This window comes from Penicillium daleae (assembly GCF_028827525.1).
Source record: "Penicillium daleae strain IBT 16125 chromosome Unknown utg000004l_segment0_segment0, whole genome shotgun sequence".
Lineage (NCBI taxonomy): Eukaryota > Fungi > Ascomycota > Eurotiomycetes > Eurotiales > Aspergillaceae > Penicillium > Penicillium daleae.
Window position 1 is genome coordinate 743,751 of NW_026623152.1, and position 22,020 is coordinate 765,770.

Consider the following 22,020-nt stretch of genomic DNA (forward strand, 5'->3'; position numbering starts at 1 on the left):
TGGTCAATAGTAGGGGAGATCTTTGGTATATTATTTAGAGCCCTTGAAACGCTACTTGCTGATTTTAATTTGTATAGTAGTTCCACTTAAAGCTGAACCCACAGAAACCTATAAATAAATCAGCTTGCTTCATAAAGAACTTCGGTAGCAGAACTCACATTTGCCTAGCTCGGTTCAGGAGAAACTTGTTTATTTCGTGCCGTAAGTCATCTGCGATATTCCTATCAAGGAGATTCCGGGTTAATTTAACACGCAGTACTCAACAAAGACCTCTATATCTTACCGAGTATCTATATCATTCACGCAAAGCATTAAAGTATCTAGTAGTCCGGCTATCATATTGCTATTATCTCGACTAGAGAGGAAAATCTTCATCACGCTTACAGATTCGTCGCGGACTTTAATCAGCGCGTCAAGAAGTTTATGCCTTCGGTACTCCTCGACCTCGTCGACTCCGTCAATAATAATCACTACTGGATTTCCGCCCAAGATTTTCAGAACCAGATCGGCACACTCGGTAGCCCGGAGCCTAGGAATCTCAAAGCCATCTAATTTAGCTTCCGCCTCTCTACGTGAGTACTCAAGTGCAATTAGTTCATGAATCTTGAGACCTTCTCTATCGACAATACCAAGCTATCGAGTAAGAGATCGTATCACCTCGTCTGGATCAGCCCAAGACCGGCCGAGCCGGCTATCTCCGTAATAGAAGTAGGCTATCGGTGCGCTAAGGGGATTTAAAGTGTGCTCACGCAGGAACGTATCTACAACGGCTAACGTGAGATAGGTCTTTCCAGACCCTGGGATTCCGTGAAGCAGGAATAGAGATAAGAAGCTTGACCCTTTCCACTCTATATATTGCGGATGGCGAAGTAGCTAATATGCTGAATTCAATAGTCGATCCGCTAAGTGTCGATTTTGATGCTGAGTATAAGGCACAGAGGACAGCTAGTTCACGATAGTATGAAATCTCTCCTCCTTTAACGCCTTCACGTATATCACTAAGGCATCGACTAGCCGGCGTATTAGGCTTTGGAGTATCTCGACGATCTCTCGAGTCTTGTTAACCTAGATAGATATCTGTTATTGGACTTTGGAATCACTTATATAAGCTAGCTTGATAACTTCTTCGTCTAACTTTATCATATCGTCGATCTCATTAATCTGAGAGGTTTAGAATACGCTCTTCACCAGCCGTTTTACTACCGGTTAGTTGAAGTATTAGATTCCATAGGCTAGGAAGGTGAGAATTCGTGCATATAGATTAGTTAGTCTACGCTGTAGCTCCGCTTGAATAGTAGATCCTTTCTGCACGTAGAGTGCCTTGAAGGCCGTGTAGCGTGCGATTAAAAGTAAGACCGACTCTAAGCCGTGAACTATAGATTCAAAATAATAGTGGTCGCTGATAGTAACATACAGCAAAAATCGTATACCAGCCTATAGGAGTGAAGCGCCGCCGGGATTGAATTAAATAGCGACATCGACGACGGCACTGAACTAGTTCACCTATGCAATGATCTTATCGAACAGATCGCGAAGAACTATCGTCTTGCCGCGAAATTGAACTTTCCAACGCTTCTGCAAGCAGATATCCTTTTTCTTTCTGCCTCCTCGAGGATGGCTGACACGATGTTGCCCTTGTGGACTTTGAGGATCGTAGTCAGGCTCTCTTTCAAAGGCGGATCGAGCGTATCCAGGGCGGTTGACCACAGACAAGTCCCCGAGGAAGGGTGATTGCAGGCGCTCATGTTGCCACAATAGGAGGGACTGGGTATAGCCTACTCCTAGGAAGACTATATTCTCACTATTCCCCAAGGCCAGGCGGATCTCATTAAATAGAGAAGATCCATCACCAGGCCAAGCGGCCCCACATTTAGCGGGTGTCAGACCATCGGAGGCTGCGAAATCTGCACTAGTTCTCTCTGCTACAGGATCCATCACATTCTTAGCACTATCGGTAGGTTTATATGAGGTCTGTGTGATTTTGAGGGAACGTGCACCCTGTGACGATCTAGACGCGATTGCGATTGGTTTGAGGATTTGGCGATGGAAGCAAACACGACCGAATCGGGAAGGTAAGAGAAGGCGTTTCTTATTGGAGGACATATCAAACATCATCCTACCAGATAGTTTTCTCTTTCTTCCCTCTCTCTAGTCTTGATACTTTCGTCGAGTAGCACAAGTTGATCCCTGATCCCTTTCTGGCTGTAATACACCTCTCCTTCCAAATGTCTTGTCGGCATCTTATAGTCCACTCGTAGATTTAAATTAAGGGATTAGTGAGTCGTGCGACATTCGATCTGACGCTCCTAAGCAATCAGAATAGTTATTCTTAGCTGCTCCATTGACTTGTTAGAGAGGGAGAGGACTGTTCCTTTAAGCAGCCTTGTGTTGCAAGGGAGGACATGAAGAACCGATGGTTCGAATAAGGTTGTTCTGAGCCGCAAACCAGTCCCCCGTAGTATTCGTCTATCCACGGCGGCGATGTGCAGATGCCAAGAAGGCGAGCTTTTCAGGTAAGAGGATACAGGCCAATGATTTATACATCTCAGCTCAGCTGTGAGGGTCAGTGCGGCAGTCGCGCGAACGAGGGGGTTCCTCATCCAGATTCTCACCCAGCTTTTCAACGTGTCTATTGCGCACTCACCTCTATGCATTGTGAATAGAAACTTTAGAGAATATATTTCATTTTCAGTAATTTCTCAGTACATACGACCATAGGGTGTGGAGAACAGGGCTTCCCGTCCGCTCAGCCGTACTTAAGCCACACGCCGGCCAGTTAGTAGTATGGTGGGTGACCACATGCGAATCCTGGCTGTTGTATGTTTTTGTTTTTGTTGCTTGTTGATGATAGAATTAGTGAGGCTTGATCCTCTTGCCGCTTTACTAAATGAGTAAATATACCTTTTGAAAGACAGGAAGCCCAGAAGATTGCGATATCCACTGCTGACAAGATGAATGTTTCTGCCATCAATGGCACAACGTTATGGCCTAAATACACTCCCGAATTCCCCTAGCCAAGACTGTTTAGGTTAATGTTAATGCCATAAAGCTATGCCGTAATGAGAATGACACTTTTCGCAGAGGGGCTTTTGCATAAAGGACTACTCCGTACTCCGTACTCATAACTAACCAATGATTGGCTTCGGGGAAGGCTGACTAAACTACATTGGGTCGATGGTTCCAGCTTTCAGGGTGATGACTAAGCATAGTGTCCTCGTGGAGTCGTACCAGCGGAACCAAAAGGGTTGTCGCGGGACTTGGACGCAAGCTACGCGCCCAGGCCAAACACAGTAGAGATCGAGAAATTTTGGAGCTTTCTTCGTCCTTAACTTATATGCGCTGACAACCTGCTAATTCCATATTTACAGAGGGCTCCTGCATAACGCCAGCTCAGCTTAGGCCCCTACTGCCCTATACCAAGGTTTATTACAGACCGGGATTTGGATTAGACTTCCATGAGAGTCTTTAGGTGCGATTATACATAGTGAATCATGAGCTCATCGATGGCATATATTCCAGTAGAGACCCGTAAAAGCCCGACCATTACGTCCGCTTGTTTTAAACTCAACTGAAATTCCGAGAGAGTCCAGTAAAGCGCCTGCAAACTCACATTTTCAAGTCGATCCAATTCATGTCGAGTAGCGAAGACATACAAACGAGCATACACGAGTAGTGTGCTGGGATGTTTGCACAAGTAGTTCCCATCTCCACGGTGTGGCAAAGATATCGAATTGTCGGGCTTCTCCTGGACATCTTAAGACTTGCAAAAGAATTTCTTTCAAGGGAAGTGGATCTTGCTTTGTAGTATCGATTTCATCGTCGCATGTAACATGACTCGGTTGCTGGGCCTCTGGAACAAGGACAGAGTATTCTCCACTATGAAGGTATGGAAGAATATGGCTACAAAGAAATTCTCAACATGATCCTTAACCAAACGAGATTCAGTGCCCGGCAACAACATGTGAAAGATTCGGGGAAACAAAGCTGAAAATAGCACCCGTCCCGAAGCACAACCAAGAGATATTGTAGATAGTGACACGATGGAAGCGCGTTCCATTGGCTGGTACTCCGGTGGTAACCAATGCAGATTCTCCGAGTTCCAAGAGACGCATGTAGCATCAGAACTTATACCATAACCTTTATATTCCCGCACTTTGGGGTCGATTCGTATGGTCAGTCGTGAAGAAACTAAAGATAAACAAAGATCCCCTTGAAAAGTTTCAAGATATGAGTTGCTCAAAAGAGACAGTAGCCAGGCACTGACCTCCTAATTCGCAATTAAGCTAAATCCATATCTGTCTCGAGTTGCTTGTAGTTGGAGGGGATAATGTGAAGCCAAGAAGATGGGAGCAAATCAACCACAAATGACAAGATGTAACCAGTGAAGGTGAAGGCAATAACTACACAAAGGTTAGTAGCCTAAAATGATAGGGGTAACATGAAAATGACACAGGTTTCATACCCCATTCAAGAATCGCGGCTGTGTTTTGCTGGATAGAGGGTATTTACTCAGTGCAACGGAATGCCAGTATAAAGGCAATTTCAGTAATAATGAATGATAGCTTGATCAAGAAGCTCGTCTTAAACATCTGTCCTTGCTTTTGTAACTTGGATGAACCCGTCAAATAAAAGTAATCTATGCAGATTACGGTTGCACCGATTAGATATCCCATCCTATCAAATCGTGAGAACAGTTAAAAGTACGAACAACAAACATGCACCGCTTACATGAATATGGTCACAAAGGCATCATGGACAAATTTGTGGTTAATGTTGTCAAACACTGATAACATGATCAACCCTAGGCTTCCAGCAAATGTGGAAGAAGCTGAAAAATAGATGCAGAAATAGTTTGAATTTCCCTTGGATTGGATGGATTGATAGAACGCCAGATTCAGAAACAGCATTGTGACTATGCATCCAATCACGAACAATGGCTTTAGTTCCTGGGCTCCTATATCGGAAATGAACCTAATGTTGTCCACTTAGTCAAGATCACTTAGGAGTGGACGATGCCCTGGTTAGGGCACTAACGGTATAGTCTGCCCTGGCTCCATTCTGTCATATTTTGGTTGTCCAGCTACAATCCAGTGGCCTATCATTGCGAATAGCATGGCCAGGTTTCGATATTAGCAATATGTTGTCAGCTATAGGTTATCTGGGCTCCTTACTTAACCAGCTTGATGCTGAGATGATTGGTAAAATCCAAAGACGTGGATTCGCATTGCGAGACTGTGTATTGAAGAGTTGCAAAATGGCCGGTATGATTATCCTCTATTTATTTAGAAATGAATTACAGGAGGTAATCTAATGGAGTGAGAGACATAAAGAAATTAGTTACATTGAGTGTCAAACGCAAGCAAATCTTGGGTAGCAAGCAAGGGCTAAATAGCCGTAGCCCTTGCATTAGATTCATGATACGAAGATATGATGGATAAAGATGGTAGGATCGGCGCCAATGATCGTGTCGATCTCGTTATTATAGGCGTGATCGTGATTAATGCCAATGTATGTACTTTTGTCTCCCCACTCTATACCTAAGAGTTGGCTAATACCCATCCTAAAATCACTAGATATAAGCTGGATCCCATACGTAGTTATAGGGAGGCCATGTTCTAAGTAACCAGGCCCTTTCAAAAATTACCCTTTATTTTGGACTCTCACCATATAAAAGGGGCCGATTGATGGACACTTAGCCCAAAGTGTCCAAGTGTTTACCTTTATTTATTTATTTTTCCTCCCATTGGGTGTATTTCTCTGGAATTTTGCTAATTTTTTAGCAAAATTAGTTCGCTTCGAAGTAAGAATATCTTCAATGCTGGTGGGAGTTCCAACTGATGTTTTGCAACTGACATGACACAACAATCTATGTACATTATTGGGACTGCTCCCTTTAAACCCACGTTCAAAGCGACGGATATTTCTACCTCCAGCGCGTGTTATGGTTTGAGCAGCTGGTTATCCATTGAAAGTACCACCGATGAGCATCATGTATGTTAGGGTTGAGCATAACGGACTTGACGATATCCGTCAGAGAGCCCGCTGCAGATTTGTCTCGGACTTCGATATTAGCATCTGTTACTCTAACATTGCCAGGTGATGTGATACAGTATTCCGGACGCACATGCTCGTATCCTAGCCACGAAGGCGGCGCGTTTGGGATTGAGTCACCAATATGTGTAACCCGATAATTTTTCATGGGCGAGGTGTGATGGAAAAAGCTCGTAGGCTATAGGGCATGGGCTTTGGGCCCTTCCTGCCCCGGGTGTGCGGTGCAGCAGCTATTTCTAAGTGGCCGCTGCTTAAGCGTCACTTTAAGAGAGTAGTGAAGGAGGAGGAAATAAAACAATTATACCCGATATATTGCGTCATGACGGCGAGCATTATGTGGATATCGTTAGCATAGCCTTACAGCGAGAGAAAAAAGTAGCACGGAAAATGCACCAGTGAAGAAGAGCAAACCCGATGTATTATCACTCATCTGCGTGCTGGCACCTCTCTACATCTTTCCCTGTTTTTATACGAATGACCTCCTGCCCCTAAGGCCCTACAATAACATCTGTAGAAATCCTGAATATCCAATCTATCTTAGATTGATAGTAATGACAAGCGATATATTGTAATGTATGGTACATTCCTCAGAAAGGAGATTCTATGCACAGCCTCAAAAAATGGATCCAGTCCCCCAACGCCCAGGTAAAGATACATGCAATTAGGTCACGGCAGCGCCTCGTCTAGCAAAGACTGGATGCAGGAGGCCCGTTCGAGATGATATTGTACAGCGTGCAGATGCACTCGTGGTTGTGTTGTGTCGTGTTGTCCTTTTAGGCCGATGTGCCGACAAACCGCAGAACAAATTCATAGACGCCCAGGGTGATGATGGCTGAGGGGACCGAGCGGACCATGTGCGGCATCAGGCCTCCGTAGAGACCAGCCATACCCTCTTCCTTAGCGATTAGTCGGAAGCACTGCAGCAAGCCGGTGTATTTAGGGACGCCATTCTCCATTGGTGCCTGACGAAGTCGAGTTCGGATGACCTGTTAAATGATTAGTAAAAACGCCAACACGGCTTTTGGGAGGGCGACTCCGTACCTCGTGTGGATATGCGATCAGAGCCGCAGCAAACTTGGCGGATCCCGCCGCACCGGTTGTGCTGAGCCAGCTCGTAATTTCCTTTTGGGTGGCCGTCTCCTTGCCTTCAGGCGACCCAAGCGAGGTATGCAATGTAGTTTTTATCCGCTCATAAAGAACCAGATGAAGCGCAGTCTCTAATGAGCCCAAATAACTCGCGCTGAGTCCCTTGTACAATCCACTGATACCTTCCTGGCGAAGAACCTGACGAACGCAGTCCAGACTGTTCTTGTACCGGCGAGTTCCGGTGGCTGCTTGGGCCTTATCCAATTGCAGCCGTGTCTTGACCAGCCAGATGGGATTTGTTGCTGTGGCTGTCGCAATTCCCGCGGCAATGGCGGCCTGCGCGTGTACGAGTATCGAGTCTTCGCCTGTTCCTAGTAGTTGGGCGCCGATCCGCTTGCAGTTTCCGTAGACGTAGAATTTGATGGCGGTCGCCGGGACCACGCCAGCAAGACTAGGACCGAGACCACGGAAGAAGGCTCGCCATCCTTCTGCTTGGTAGATGTTGCTAATAATTCGAGCGGTCTTGTGGCTTGTGTGTTTTGGGATGGTGGCCGCGGCGCCGGAGGCCGCGGAGGACGGAGCAGGAGGACGTTGATAGAAGTCGGATTGAAGGCGTGTCCTCAGAACATCGAGGGGAGATGTGGCGATAGCAGTTGCGAAACCACCACTCCTGTAACATCGTCCATGTGTTAGTTGCAGATCCTCCGATGGCTGATGGCGATGATCCGGGTTCAGCAAAAAAAAACTTACGCGCCGGCTAGCAGGTGAACCCACGGGTCGTGGGACTTTTTGGCGGTGACATAAGAGGTCTTGAGAGGAGCAGAGTCCTCAGCGGGCCGACCGTGAATCTTGCGGCTCTGCATCGTGACAGCGCATTTCTGGAGAGGGAAGAAGGCAAAGATGGTGACCCAGGAAATTTCCCTTCTGGGGAGACCCGGCGCCGCAAGTTTTCGCGGTGTCACGTGAGATAACAAATGCTGGGTTTCTGATAGGCGCCACTCTTGCCACTTGCTGTTCTGGACGTGTCGAGATCATAAAAGACTGGTCATTTTCAGAATTGAGGTCTTTTCGTACGGTAAATAGCACAGGAATACTAGGAAATACTGGCAGGTTTATCGTAAGTCGTCAATCGGCGAACTGAATCTAGTAGTTTACACAGCGATTTCACCAGAATATATCATCGACTGACTCTGTTGAATTACTACTATACCTTTCTTTTTTTTAGTTATAGCATACTCTCATTTGTCAATTCTATTTTTCGTCTTTGCATACGTTGATTCTTCTGGACCGATACGGTTAAATATGGAGGCAGATGATCCGAGACCTAGTTAGTTGAATCTCATGGAAATCACCTGATCATTATTACGTTCAAGCTTGTTTGCACCTCCGGCACCAAAAGAGTCTGTTGGTATGCTTTTTACTGCGACACGATTCCTTGGAATAATAGGCGTGAGATCGGTGAATTGTACAAGGTATGGTCTCGAAGGCGGAAGTATGTATGGCCCGAGGTCCAGGCAAAATATATCTTAGATCGCCGCAAGACGCACGAGCAGCAGGCATGCTTCCAACGACAGGTCTCAACCTATCTAATATGCCCAAGTCAATCTTTTTACCTCTTAGTTACCTTCGACATCTTATGTTGGTATGAACGACAATAGACATTGCAGTTCCATTGTACCACTCTGTACTCCGTAGTATGTGCGCCTTGATTAAAATCTGCCACGAAGCTTGGTGATTCAATTCGGTGGATTTTCAGGGGTGATCTCCGCCCGCTCGTCGCGAAGCGCTCCGAGGGACGAACTCTCATTTGCGACTTTCAAGGATCTGCAGTGGCCAGTCAGTTTCACCATGTCAGCATTGACGGAGAGCTGAACGGCACTCCGTCCATACTCCGCACAAATGTAAAGATCTTCCGCACTTGCCCATTCCGGGTCTTCCGTAGGTTCTCCGATAATTTACTTTCCAGTCCCTGGCCGCTCCTTTTTGCGGATTCTTCTGCCGATGCATCAAACCACAATTCTTGTCCCGCTGTTGTCGTCATCACCTTCGCGCGGTGCGCACTCCCAGGACCACTACAGCTCCACCTTCACCCATGTTTCAGCCCTTCATTCGTCCAAGGCGCCCCGCGATAGGCCTTTTTGAGTTAGTGGCACGTCGATTATTAGGGACTGACAAGCCCCAATCTAGACCCTCCGGGGGGTTCAATTTCTTGGTTTCTCCTCAATTCTACTCAACTCGCAGAGGCTTTTGCTTTTCAGTATCAACGAGTGCAACGACGTTTTCTTTTTCTCCTTCGCTACCCTGACTTCCCCCCTGAGACCAATCCGATCCACATGGTCCAGGTGCAATGCGTGTTTTCAAGTTTTGAGTACGTTGGCAGGAGCTTGATCGCATCGCTATCCTGTGATACCCGCAGCGATGCAGAAAGTGCGTAGCCCGAGAGTCGATTGAGGCTGATTTCCATCTTGTGCAACAGATCAATTCTCCGCGTATAATTGTCCTTGTCCTACCCATCTTTTTCCATGATTCTCTCACGGCGCGCGGTGCTCTTCCTCGGCTTCAGCTTCTCCTGCATCCTCTTCTTCACAGCCCGCCAGCTATCACGACCATGGAGTAACTATCCACAGGCCATTGGCCTGGGTGAATACTATGGCGCCGATTACTCGGGTCACAACTACACAGGAGCCTTCAACTTCACCAGCCATGGCAGTAAAAGCCTATACGCCCCCCAGCCCAATTTCACCCCTGGCATCCCCAAACCTCCCGGTTCCTCATACACAAAGACGTTGGTTGTGCCTAGAACCAAGAAGGAGGACACAAGTTGGATCGCGAAGGAGTTGCCGGACTGGGGGACGGCCATTTATGTCGCGGATGACCCGAAAGCGCCCCTCCATCCACCGAAGAACAAGGGGCACGAGGTGATGATATACTTGTCATTTATTATCGACTTCTACGATGCCCTACCCGACGTTGCGGTGTTTATGCACTGGCACCAGAATGCGTGGCATAACGAGGAGCTTTTCGGCGGCGACGCGGTGGAGATTCTCCGGCGGTTGAGTATGGAGCGGGTCATCCGTGAAGGGTACATGAATACGCGTTGCGGGTTCGGCCCTGGATGTCCTGCATGGATGCACCCCGGTGAGATGGAAGAAGACGAGTTCAAACAGGAGGAGGTGATGCTCGCTCGTGCCTGGGGAGAATTATTCCCAGACCAGCCCGTTCCCTCGGTCCTTTCTCAGCCGTGCTGCGCGCAATTCGCCTTATCCCGGGATCGCATTCGCACGATTCCACACGCGCGGTTCATCTTCTACCGTGACTGGCTGCTGCAAACGGATCTAAGCGATTACATCGCGGGTCGTATCTGGGAATACTTGTGGCAATATGTGTTCACGGGCCAGCCGGTTCTCTGCGTGGAAGAGACTGTCTGTCTCTGTGATGGCTACGGGTTCTGCTTCGGTGGCCCCGAGGAGTACCAAAAATGGCAGGATCTGGATGCTGAAAGGAAAGATTTGCAACAACAACTAGATGATTGGGTGTGGATGGTGCAAGAATGGAATTCAGCAGAGGCCGAGGGAGAACTGGATGAGACCATGTTTTCCAATATCCCACCTCTTGGCCAGCAATCCGATATTGAGAAGGAGGTCATTGCGAAGGAAATACAGGTCGCCGATACCCTTCAGGCTGCAATTGAACGTGGCAAGAACCCCAAATACCGTGCTCTAGAGGCTGGTCGTCCATGGAAGGAGGGAGACGGCTTCTAGGCATTGGAACCCGTCCTTCAACAGCTCTCTTTTCAACGCAGGCCGGGCTATGAGAGCGTCCTGTTGGACTTAGAATTTATTATCTATATCACCAATTTACCGACGCTGTGGATGGCATGTGCGCTTCATGCTTCGGAATCTGTTTTGATCTCTCCGGCGATCTATTTTGATTGAATCCATTTCGGCGTGAAGAGCGGGTGATCTAGCAACGTGATTCTGGTGTATACTTCTATTTTGACCTTCCTGTACATTGATACCAGTTGACAGTTTTCTTGACAAGAGTGATTCAATTGATAGACTTTTTGGAGAGGATGTCCATTCGACTTGTTTAAAATACCTGCCCATATATTTTGATATCAGAGTCGTAAGTAATTTCAAATGGGCTCATGAACTCTGGATCTCTATCTACAGCTCAATTCATGATGTCCATCTCCAGTAGTGGTTGATTGTAACCAGGAATGCTAGCGTAGTACTGGAGAGTGGGCCACCACGTGACTCCTATGCAGGGTTTGCACTGTCTGTCCTTCCTTCAAACCACGCAAACATCATCATCAATCGCCCCGTCGCGTTGTGATCTTATCAGTCGGAAGCTCAAGAGCTTTCGTCAATAGCTTCGATCTCCTCCAACTTTCGTCGCTCCTACTACCCCTCGCGGGGCGCGTTTCTGTGAGGTTTCCCCCGGGAATTCTCTCCTCCAGCTCGCGACTTGGACGCGCTCTTACTCACCTACAGCCATCGTTCAGCCATCACAGAGCGCTTGGCAGATGATCTACGCCCGTGTCTTGTCGTTTAGACCACACAAAACTGTGCCACGACCTCTGATTTGTACGACTCATCCTGTCGACTTGCCGTGGCACTGAGGCGCTCCATCTCCACCAATTTGCCGCCGCAAAATTGCGTTGCCGCCAAATCACAACCGTTCCATAGCACTTCACGCCCCACCAATAATCATGTCCTCCTCGAATACGACCAACCACCACCCTCCCTCCTCCTCCTCTGCAGACCTCACATCTCAAACAAATTCAAACGTCCAACTCGATCCGAACAGTGGCTACACTCCCAGCGACAATCAGCTTGCTGGCTTGGTGGAAGCAGCGACTGCAGCTGCAGGTCAAGATGTCTCTCCACAATGGGCCGCAGCAGTTGCGACTGCTGCCGGAGTAGCAGGCCATCACCAACTGGATGGGTACAGTACAGATATGCATCTTGGCGACGACGGGTTCGGCGATACGAACTTTGGCGCGGGAATAGGAGGCGGCCGACACCTGCGGGTACAAAATGAACATTCCCAAGGATCTGGACTATCTCGCACCGTTTCAAAGAAACGCAAGCGAAATGACGATAACCTCGACCCTGCGCTGGCTGGGGCTGGGCTTTCCGGAGCACAGCATCAGCTTTCTCAACAATCTCAGCAAGGCCAGCATGCGTATGCTGGCGACAACATTGATATTCGTGTTGTCCCCCCGCAGTCACTCTCTGAAGCTCGTGCAGTTGGTGTGCACTCCGCCGCGGCCCTGTTCCGCCAACCGTCGAGCAACAAAAAGTACACCCGTCCGCCAATGTCGAAGCTATTTTCCTCGCTAGAACTGTCACCCGAAAACTTCTTGCATCTCCAAGCTGCGGCCAAAGGATTCATGTTGGACGATGATTATCCTGAGCGGCGTGACTGTGTTGGCCAGCGCGGAAAGGGAGATACCGAAATGGTCAAGCTGCGACTCTGGAATTGCGTTCGGCAATTCCTTGATGACGAGGGCAATGGTGAGCGTTTCTTCGGAGAGAACGTCGTGAATGAGGGGATGGGCCCGAGGACATATATCTGGCCCCGCGACCAGCAGAAGATCATCTCTTTGGTCATTCCTCTTTTGCGCCGCATGGTTACCAATGAACGACAGCGTCAGTATGCGATTGAAACACGCAAGGGAGGAGGCACAGAAGAGCGCCGACGCCGCAAAACCAACGAGAGTTTCCAGGATCTCGATGGCCCTCGCTATTCTCCAGAGGAGCAGCTCCAACAGATGCATAATCAGAACCAGTCAATGCCCCCACCTCCGCCTCCGCCTCCCGGGCAGGCGCCAATTGAATCCGGGCAGATCATGGATATCGGGCTGGTTGACCTGCTCTTGGACGGATACACAGTGGACTGGAACGACATGGCCAAGTCGTACGATATGTATAACCAAGACTATGAACTGGATAATCTTTGGTCTCTCTCTGGCCTTCAGCAGCCCGACTGGCGTGGGTTGGTCGCGGCTGTGGATAGCCATTATCACGTCGTCCACAACGGTGACTACCATTGTCTGCCTGGCTGTGAGGACCAGAATGTCAACCGTATTGTTCATGCTGATTCTACGGCAAGTCTACCGTGGCGTATTGGAGGAACTCGCAACCCTCCTGCGCGGGATGAATTGTAAGTTTTGGAGCCAAATCCTATTTCGAGATGACCATTGCTAACCCCCCAATAGCGCCAGCAGTATCGCACGCGATGTTTCGCGAATTATCCGCGAGAACATTGCTACCAGGCAAGGTGCTCACACGGGCCCTCAAGCACAAGCCGGAGCCGACCAACCTTTCCATCCCCAGCCTTTTGTCCCAGTCCATGACGCGAAGTCCCACATGGCTGCTGCAAATATCCCTCCTTCTCACTCCAGTCCCCACACTCAAATCTACCTCCGTATCAACGTGCTTCAGCATGGTAAGCGCATTCTTCCTCGATTCGACCTACAAGCAGGCCAATGCCCCAATGTCGACACGATCAAGGATTCAGTCCTTCGCCGCTATCATGGCCAAATTCCTGGCATTTCTCTCGTTCAAGGGTCAGATAGTATTGATCAGCAGATTCGAGATTCGGCTGCTGCATCCAGCTGGAAGGTCAAGGCGTTAGTGCCGGATGGCCTAATCACGATACAGACTGAGAAAGACTGGGCTTTCGCTCTGCTGTCTGCAGATACAGTGGACTGGATGGATGGTGATTTGAAGATTCTTGTCGAACTTGAAGGTGGTAATACCCAGTAGACAGAGGTCTACTACTTTGTGCTTCTTATTTCTAGTTTTTGAGGGTTTGTCTTGCTGTGACAAGCAACCTGTGTATTATCTACGGCTCGTGTACTATTATAGTTGATATGACAACCCCCCTGGGCAAATGAACTGACCCTGTTCTGTATGATATGATTTTTGGTGTTTGCATCTTATCTCTTCCTTTCGTAATTTTGCCTTTTGTGTTGTTTACTTCCAAGTGAGAGAAGTCCTCGCACCGCTTCATCCCCCCTGGTCCTCTTCTACACGTTCCCCTATACATCTTCTTGCTTGCGATAAACAGCTATCATTACCCTCACACCTTTGAAAACTCCCCATCCGCACGCAATGGATCCTGCCGCTCCACCAGAGCCTCAAGCCGAGAGTAAAACCGCTCCTCCATCCACCAACATCGAAGACCTAGACCTCCCCGCAGACGTGCTCGCCGACATCAAAGCGATCCTCACGGGCAGTCCTGCCCGAGACCCCGACCCAGAATCCGAACCCCAAGAGACGCCCCCAGGAAAACGAGTCCGTCTGCTCCGTGAGACCCAATGGTCCATGAACCTCCCACCATGGCCCGACATGATGCTCCTCACACCAGTCCGCGAACCCGTCAACAAGCGAATAATCATCATCAAAGAAGCTCTGAATCTAAAAAGTTTCCTCGACTCACGACCCCGCAAGCGCAATGCCATGCTCGCCCAGGCCGTCGGTGTCAAGGTCACCCCGGAATGCACGCAGTGCGAAAAGGGCAAGGGCCAATTTGTGGGCTGTGTTGTTATCCCGGATATGTTTGAGGGCGCTTGTGCGAATTGTGTGTGGGAGAAGTCGCGGAGTCAGTATGGGCAGTGTAGTTTTCGTAAGTGGATGCTTATACGTTACAGTGTTGAGGGTGTTTTTGGTGTTGACTTTGATACCGGCGTGCGTGATAGTTGTTGAGAAGGAGAACTTGGACGAAGCATTGAAGCATGAGGAGAAGATGCGGAATGGAGGTGGACGGACATTCTTTGGCATGTGGAAGCTGCCGAAGAAGTGATATTTGTGGGAGATATGCTGAACCGATCATCCGCAACTACATATGCTTCTCAATATGACAAGGTCCTGTTCAACGCGTTCTTTTTTTGGCGACAACAACTTGTCTTTTGGTCTGACGGTCCTACGAATTCATTCAGGATGGAATTGTTCTGATCAGATTATGGGATCTAAAGGATCTAAGTCACCGGGTTCATAGGGGAATCAGAATCAAACCCGAGCTATTAAACGGTCCCGCTGAATACTAAGTATCTTTCTATCCTTAGCGTATTGTTTCAAGTCCCAATTTAAGGTTTATTGAGGCTTTTAACGAATGAATACTCTGCCCCGGTTGGTATATGCTATTAAAACCAGTACACATGAAGTTAGAAGGAAGATCCCCTGTTCTATATTTTGTCAATACAGGCATATTGCGACTGAAATGAACGTATGCCCCAAAGACTCGATACCTTCCTGATTGGATACTTCTATCCTCGCAGGTTTTCACACCGAGACCTTGTCAGAATGATATTGAGCTTGTCATTGACCGAGCCCTGAATTGAGGCTGTGTCAATCATTTGCATGAAATGAAACAGATATCATGCGATTTCCATGAGTCACATTGCAAATGAGCCTTCAATGAAGTTTGGCGTCCGGTGCCAACTTTCTTAGACACCAGTTTGTTATTCATCATTATTCGGTAAGTCCCTAGATTGCAAACAGCGGTCATCATTTCTTTGAAAGACCCAGACAAACCATATAATGGACAAGGTATTTAAGAAGAACATTCTTCCATAGACAACTTTCTTGTGCGGAGGAGTAGCTCCATATATGCTCGCTATATCTCGTTTTTCAACGTCATTGGCGGGAGGCCCCTTTCTCTGGATTTACCAGAAAGTGGCACCTTTACCCTCCTCTTCTCCATCGGCCACCGACAAATTGTAGCAGATAAACAAATAAAGGGTGTTGGAATCCAGTCTGCATGCTTCATGACGTTCCTCTTCACGTTTCCATCAGGTCGTATCAGCCAGCACACCTGATTAGTTCGACTTTGTTTCTTGCGGACTTGGTGAGATTTGGTGTATCTTTATCATTCACTATATACAATGATTGAATGACTTTACTAAAGTTGACTGTTCCGACCAGCTACAGCGGAATCAATTTCTAAGTTCTATGACCTCTGCCGTCAACAACTTGACGCATCGAGCTCCTCTACCACTCGCCTCTGCCTTAGCCGAGTTTACGTTACGGACTTCATATATTACCACGGCTCGATATTATATACACGCCAATATAATCAACTTGAGCAACATCGCAGGACCGAATCATGATGAATGGTCAATTGATTGGGGCAACTCCACGGCAAGCTATTTATGTGACACTGTCTCCTACCCCTAGACCACACATGATTTTCTTCCTATTGCAAAGGAAGACTTTCTTGATCGCGAGTTATACACAAATACACCATGGACTACCAACTTAGACACTTGGTCACTCCTATTCATAAACAGCAGAAGAATCGGAAGAAAATATCGATGATAAGAGGGGCCCATGAGGACAACGATCACGCAAATTAGCATCGCGGTCTTGCATTTTAGTCAGTGGAAACATGGGCAAAACCCGTTTGTGCTTGATATTGTTTCCTGAATTGTTCGTTTTGATAACCGGAACGATAGTCATCACGGGGTGCTCGATTGCATTGCCAAATTGGCGACCAGATGCTCGATTGGGCTTGTACCTGGTGACATTCTTCGAACCAAGCCAATACCGCCGTGCGGTAGAGGGGTTGCGATTGAGGCATTCGGCATTCGATGGATTCCCAAGACTTGCTAACTTACTCTACTCGCTCACAAGCTGGGCAAGGGTGTCCTCACAGACCATGATCATACTCAGCTGTAACCCAGCTTGTTTGCTGTGCGGTATTCACTTGTCCTGCTTCGAGCATGCGGACATTGGGAGAGTGGACGAAGGGTTCGTTTCGTGGCTCGTGGTGGACTTTCACGATTCGAAGTACGTTCGCAGTGTAACAAACGTGACGGATGGCAGGTATCAGGCGCGGCTTGATCGACAAATGCAAGGAACGGACTATACAGTGATTTCCAGGATTGGAGATGGCGAAAAGAAAATGGACAATACCCGCGTGTAAGAAAACATACGAGAAGATTGTTAGAGAGACGTGTACGATTCTTAAGGAAAAACACTGGTTCAAGCAGCTGCGACTTTCCGGTGAGGATATGCTTTATAGGAGAGTGAGAAGATCCCTGGCTATTGGTCGACCAGAACTGTGTTTGCAAAAAATCTTATATCGCTATTGCCCATTGTAAATGAATTCCTATAGAAAGTATAATCAAGGCAAAAAGGTCCGTGTCTCATAATACAGGGTAGTGATCAAACGATGAGTAGGCCTTCAAAAACGAAATTCATACCACGAATGCGTCTTCCATGAAACGATACGGTATCACCGGTGGACTTAAACAAGGAAAAACATGGACTCCGTTCTATACGCCGCGTGACATCCCAAACCAGCTGGAAAGCAAAAACCGGGCCACGTGTACTTAATCACTTGTGATCATCATGCTTTGCGACGATCTCATTTATTGTGTATGAACAAGGTCCGGAACGAGTCCCAGTGATCTGAGTCCGCATAGCTGTCCCGTAGAGAACTGGTTAGCCGAAATGATCGGGAAGGAAACAGGGCCAGAACTGGCGGAATGGGGAAGGGACAACAAGGGTGACGCACATGTAGACCATGCTACTCCGCAAACTTGACGCCAGGGTGTCCGGGTACCACCGGAAAAGATACATGACGAATGCCCAGCTTAGACTGGCAAAGGCAGGCCAGGCATTGTTGGTGATCTGGGCGCGGGCTTCGGGGGTGATGAGGGAGGAGAGTGGGTGCATGTCGGGTTGGACGGAGAGTTTGGCGAGGGAGAGCATAACGCGGGCGAAGACATAGATGACAATCTAAGCTGGTGTTAGCTGTTGTGATAGAAAAGACCCGAGGCATGTTTGGCCTCGGTGTGGGGATAATGGCATACCTGCTGGCTAATGCTTCCCCGCTGTCGGCCGAAGACCGCGTATCCACCCAACAAACCCGCAAAGAAGCTGTCATAGCGGCCTTCCTTCCCGGAACCTGCGGGGGAGATGTTCCGTAGAACAATCATTGACGCCTTGTATATGATAGCGAATGTGGCTAGATTTCGAGCATGCTGGCGGGTCGCTTTGAAGACGAGCTTGACCTTTTCTCGGAATCTATATGGCCGGAATAAGTCAATGTTCGGAGAACTCCGAAGAGAAAGGGGACGATGATGTTCACATACGTTCCAGATCGGAACAGAAAGATCATGCTATAAGAAATCACAATGATTAGCATTCAAGCTATCCCGGCATCATTCCACTTCAAAAGTGTCCGAGGTTCAACGTACACCAGCGCATGCGGAAATCGCACTTTCGACCCATAGACGACACCATTACGCGCACCCTTCAACAACGACAAGAAAGGTGCAAGATCAGGGTTGAGAACCAGTGCGTCCAGGCGGGACTGTTATGGTGGCATCATATTAGTTGCTGCAGCTCTTAGCATGTGCTTTTTCTGTGGAAGTGCTCACCAGAAGCGCATCCATGACGGCGCGCAGGACCTCGGTTGGAGGTCGGACTCGGACGGAGGGGACTACTGAGGCAGTGCACCACAGTGATGAGTTGGTAGGTCGAAGAAGTTCATGGAGGTGAAAGAGTAGATGTCAAGAAAGATAAGAATATGGGGGGAGGGGAGGGCGGCACTTTGACTCGGATCCGCAACTGCGAAAGGGCCTCGGCATGTGAGACGATGCCGACGGCCGACGTCATGGTCACGTGGTCTACATCCAGCCTTGATCAAATTGAGTAGGGTAGTACTGGAAAAGAGAAAAGCCAAAATTAGAATACTATTTTCTCATAGATTGTCTGGTAGTTGGTTTAAGCGCATTGTCTTCGCAATTGATACCAGTTCAATGATCCTTCTTGAGTCATGTTGGGCCTCATTTACAATGTCCGATTGAAGTTTCGTCAGAGGATTAAACTTTCGAGATGCAAGGATGATACGTAGACTGAATGTAAATAGCCTAAAATAAGGATATAGCTTTACCTACGAAGAAAATCCATGTTGAAAATCATTTATAAAGAAGCATCGCTTCACTATAGTACTTTTCCATGTCGGCACAGGAAACCTGCAGATCTACAGGCTTCAAGAAGCACAAACCCCGGCCAGACCAAACGCCTTGAGATAGTGGAAATACGCAACAATGCAAGTGAATCAGTTTTATTCCATGCGAGCCCGCTTGTGGCTCTCCTCCTCTTCCTCCTCATCCAAAATCTCGTCCACATCCATCATCTCCATGTCCTCCTCATCGTCATCCGAGTCAATACCCGCCCGACGCTTGAGACCTTTCATCTTGCGGGTCTGAAGACCACCCAGATCCTGCTTGCCCAGGTGAACACGACCGATCTTATCACCCATAGAATCCAAGGTAATGTTCTTCTTGGTCCGCATCTCCTCGTTGGGACGCTTGCCTTGCTTCATGGCCTCCTTCATAGCCTCGGGGGAGGCGGGGCGATGGCGGCCAATCTTGAAGTCGAACTTGGGGCCAACTTCCTCCAACTCCACACGGGGCAGCTTGTGACCACTGCGCTTGGTGATAACCTTATACCACCGCAGATGCACGACCGGGGACAGATTGTCGCGGGGTTCCTCAGCGCCGACCATCAAAACGTACTGCAGGCCCTCGACGTCGATCTGGTTGGTTTGCTCACCCTTGAACATGTCGAGGAAGAAACTCTTGAGCATAACGTGCGGCGAGGATGTCGGGTCCTCCCAGGGGCTACCAGAGAAGATCATCATTGGCCGCATGCCGAGTCCAACAGGCATGGTGAGCTCGTTGATAGGTGGGATAGCACTCTTATCAGCGGGCGGGAGAAGGATCAATTCGCAGATATCGAGAGTTTGTGAGTTGAAAATTCGTGCCAGAGTAACGCAGTTGGGGCGCTTCTTGTTGCTGCTTCCGAAGATTACTAGACCGCACTCGTTCTTGTTGGCCAAGAACTCCATGCTCTCGGTGTTCTCGAAGGGGTGAATACTCTCATTCTTCTTGTGGAACAGGACAGAATTGGGCTTCGTGAGGGAGTGGAAGGTCTTCAAGACGGTGTCGAGGGTTTGCGGGCATTTTGTGCCGTGCAGCAGGAGAGTCTTCTTTGGGGATTCGATGAGTTGGGGCTCCCGCGCCTTGAGGATGCGCGCAGTGCGCGGGTTCTTTGCCTTGCTTAAAATACCGAGTCAGTAAAATTATACAGCTTTGCCAAGTTTCAGGTACGTACACTTCGCGCAACATGGTAGCAGTGCGTTCTTTGTGTTTGAGGACGATCGGAGTAAAAATCGCAGAAAAGTTTTGGGGTGAGGGCTTGGCAGTCTTATCGATAAGGACCCACAATGTTGGCCTGAGCTTTGCAGATTGCAGCCTGAGTGAGGCCTGATATTTCAGACAGCCACCAACCAACACTTACATCTCCACGAGCTGTGTGGATCGAAGTTATGCTGGTCCCTATCCGTTTTGCTCTTCTGATCTCTCGCTATGGTATGGCGTTAAATACACTACTTGTACTATCAAATCATGAATATCTGTTGGCATCCTTAATATAGCGATACGTAGACATTTATATGATCATACACTGTCATCTACATCGTTCAAGTCAACCACCCACTGTGAAAAGACATCCAACCATTCCCGAGATCCATTGAACAGACCATCCGCAGAAGACGAGTCAAAACTATATGGATCTGTTCGTCCCTCAATGGACTGGCTTGCTTGCGAAGCTCTCCAGAACTCTGTTCCTTTAATGCTGCCATTTAGGATTGGACAGCTACTAGATCCCGTATCTGGTAGTTCTGAGTCCATGCTCTCTTGTTGAGTAGCGAATAGTCTTCTCTCCATATGTTTCGCAGCCGGTGAAGACTGAGGAGAAGTCTCAGGCCCGGCATATTTGGGGGCTAGAAGATCTAGAACCGATTTGAACATGAAGAAAATGTCCGCGTGTCCTCCGTCCTTACAAGAAGACAAACTACCCATTCTCTGAGAGAGACTCTTGAGGTAGTTAGCCATCTTAGCTCGTGATCTGGCTTGAAACTGGATCCATTCAACGCCTGGGTTAGAAGGGCAAAAGAAGCACGTCCGTGATGCCATCCTCGTGGTGAGGATTAATTGAAACCACTCTCTGGTCGTGAAGCATAAGTATTGGTCCATTGGTTGTGCCAAAAAGTCATCCAAAAAGTCACAAATAGCTTGAAAGCATGGCGTGGCGACTTCGATCAGCTCGGAAGTAAGAGGTTGTGGTAAAGGACTGTCCCGCTTTTTGCTGATGTCGGCACCCCACGCCTTTAACGGCAGGAAAGCTATTTTCGCTTTCAGGAATAGGTGAGATAGATTGATGGGCACTGCTAAAGCAATTAGCATCCAGCATCAATTGAATGGAATCGTTCAATACCATTTTCATTGTGCATAGACGGGTGAGAGGCAAGTTGCTCCAGTTTTGAGTGAATAGACTGTATTTTTTCCTGTGTCATTCGTTGCCTTTCACAAAGGATCGATTCAGAGTCGAGTTTCTCTTCAAAGTGAACCATTCGGCCACAAGTTATTTGCATTTCTGTGTGTAGTGATCGAAGACCCATTTCCTGATGTGGAATCGCTAATTCATTAAAATTCGACCCGAGCGACCATGTAGCAGTACCAGATCGAGGCCGTTCAAGACCAGTGCAAAAGCTGGGCGTATACATTAATTTTGTCTTAAATTGACAGGACGATTGAATTATAAGATCACTCACATTGCTGAGAGATTATAGCAGCCGAGACACGCATCTCGCGATTCCTTGTCAGAGTGACTCGGGGTAAGTTTAAGCTCGATACACATATTGAGTGCGATTTGCAGAAATTGGGAGACTTGATTGCTTAAAGGTTTAAAGTGAAAAGGGTACCTGATCATCAAAAATCAGCTGAGTGGCCGGTCACTTGATGCTTTGCGTCTATCATAGTGTTTTACCAGGCAATGTATACCAACAGGCCTTGAAGGT

At 48.1% G+C, this 22,020-nt stretch overlaps 8 protein-coding genes across 8 annotated transcripts; 3 read left to right on the forward strand and 5 right to left on the reverse strand.

Moving 5' to 3' along the window:
- Window positions 1-1,218: 1,218 nt before the first annotated feature.
- Window positions 1,219-1,478, reverse strand: N7458_003988 (uncharacterized protein; the record flags this gene model as incomplete). The annotated part of the gene is made up of 2 exons (XM_056907370.1): window positions 1,219-1,373; window positions 1,415-1,478. 2 exons carry the CDS (start codon window positions 1,476-1,478, stop codon window positions 1,219-1,221), a joined length of 219 nt encoding a protein of 72 aa, XP_056768097.1.
- A 2,800-nt stretch (window positions 1,479-4,278) lies between these two features.
- Window positions 4,279-5,114, reverse strand: N7458_003989 (uncharacterized protein; the record flags this gene model as incomplete). Its single annotated transcript, XM_056907371.1, is given in 5 exon segments — window positions 4,279-4,419; window positions 4,463-4,490; window positions 4,510-4,674; window positions 4,729-4,971; window positions 5,035-5,114. 5 exon segments carry the CDS (start codon window positions 5,112-5,114, stop codon window positions 4,279-4,281), a joined length of 657 nt encoding a protein of 218 aa, XP_056768098.1.
- Window positions 5,115-6,824: 1,710 nt separating this feature from the next.
- Window positions 6,825-8,000, reverse strand: N7458_003990 (putative mitochondrial carrier protein (Rim2); the record flags this gene model as incomplete). The annotated part of the gene is made up of 3 exons (XM_056907372.1): window positions 6,825-7,037; window positions 7,093-7,807; window positions 7,888-8,000. The coding sequence occupies 3 exons, from the start codon at window positions 7,998-8,000 to the stop codon at window positions 6,825-6,827; spliced, it is 1,041 nt and encodes a 346-aa protein (XP_056768099.1).
- A 1,659-nt stretch (window positions 8,001-9,659) lies between these two features.
- On the forward strand, window positions 9,660-10,898 carry N7458_003991 (DUF3431 domain-containing protein; the record flags this gene model as incomplete). The annotated part of the gene is made up of 1 exon (XM_056907373.1): window positions 9,660-10,898. The coding sequence occupies one exon, from the start codon at window positions 9,660-9,662 to the stop codon at window positions 10,896-10,898; it is 1,239 nt and encodes a 412-aa protein (XP_056768100.1).
- Window positions 10,899-11,848: 950 nt separating this feature from the next.
- Window positions 11,849-13,910, forward strand: N7458_003992 (uncharacterized protein; the record flags this gene model as incomplete). The annotated part of the gene is made up of 2 exons (XM_056907374.1): window positions 11,849-13,305; window positions 13,361-13,910. 2 exons carry the CDS (start codon window positions 11,849-11,851, stop codon window positions 13,908-13,910), a joined length of 2,007 nt encoding a protein of 668 aa, XP_056768101.1.
- A 348-nt stretch (window positions 13,911-14,258) lies between these two features.
- Window positions 14,259-14,852, forward strand: N7458_003993 (DUF3716 domain-containing protein; the record flags this gene model as incomplete). The annotated part of the gene is made up of 1 exon (XM_056907375.1): window positions 14,259-14,852. The coding sequence occupies one exon, from the start codon at window positions 14,259-14,261 to the stop codon at window positions 14,850-14,852; it is 594 nt and encodes a 197-aa protein (XP_056768102.1).
- A 2,662-nt stretch (window positions 14,853-17,514) lies between these two features.
- Window positions 17,515-18,547, reverse strand: N7458_003994 (Tim17/Tim22/Tim23/Pmp24 family protein; the record flags this gene model as incomplete). The annotated part of the gene is made up of 6 exons (XM_056907376.1): window positions 17,515-17,572; window positions 17,665-17,888; window positions 17,963-18,176; window positions 18,245-18,271; window positions 18,350-18,465; window positions 18,533-18,547. The coding sequence occupies 6 exons, from the start codon at window positions 18,545-18,547 to the stop codon at window positions 17,515-17,517; spliced, it is 654 nt and encodes a 217-aa protein (XP_056768103.1).
- A 674-nt stretch (window positions 18,548-19,221) lies between these two features.
- Window positions 19,222-20,287, reverse strand: N7458_003995 (rRNA-binding ribosome biosynthesis protein RPF2; the record flags this gene model as incomplete). The annotated part of the gene is made up of 2 exons (XM_056907377.1): window positions 19,222-20,218; window positions 20,274-20,287. The coding sequence occupies 2 exons, from the start codon at window positions 20,285-20,287 to the stop codon at window positions 19,222-19,224; spliced, it is 1,011 nt and encodes a 336-aa protein (XP_056768104.1).
- Between the last annotated feature and the right edge of the window lie 1,733 nt (window positions 20,288-22,020).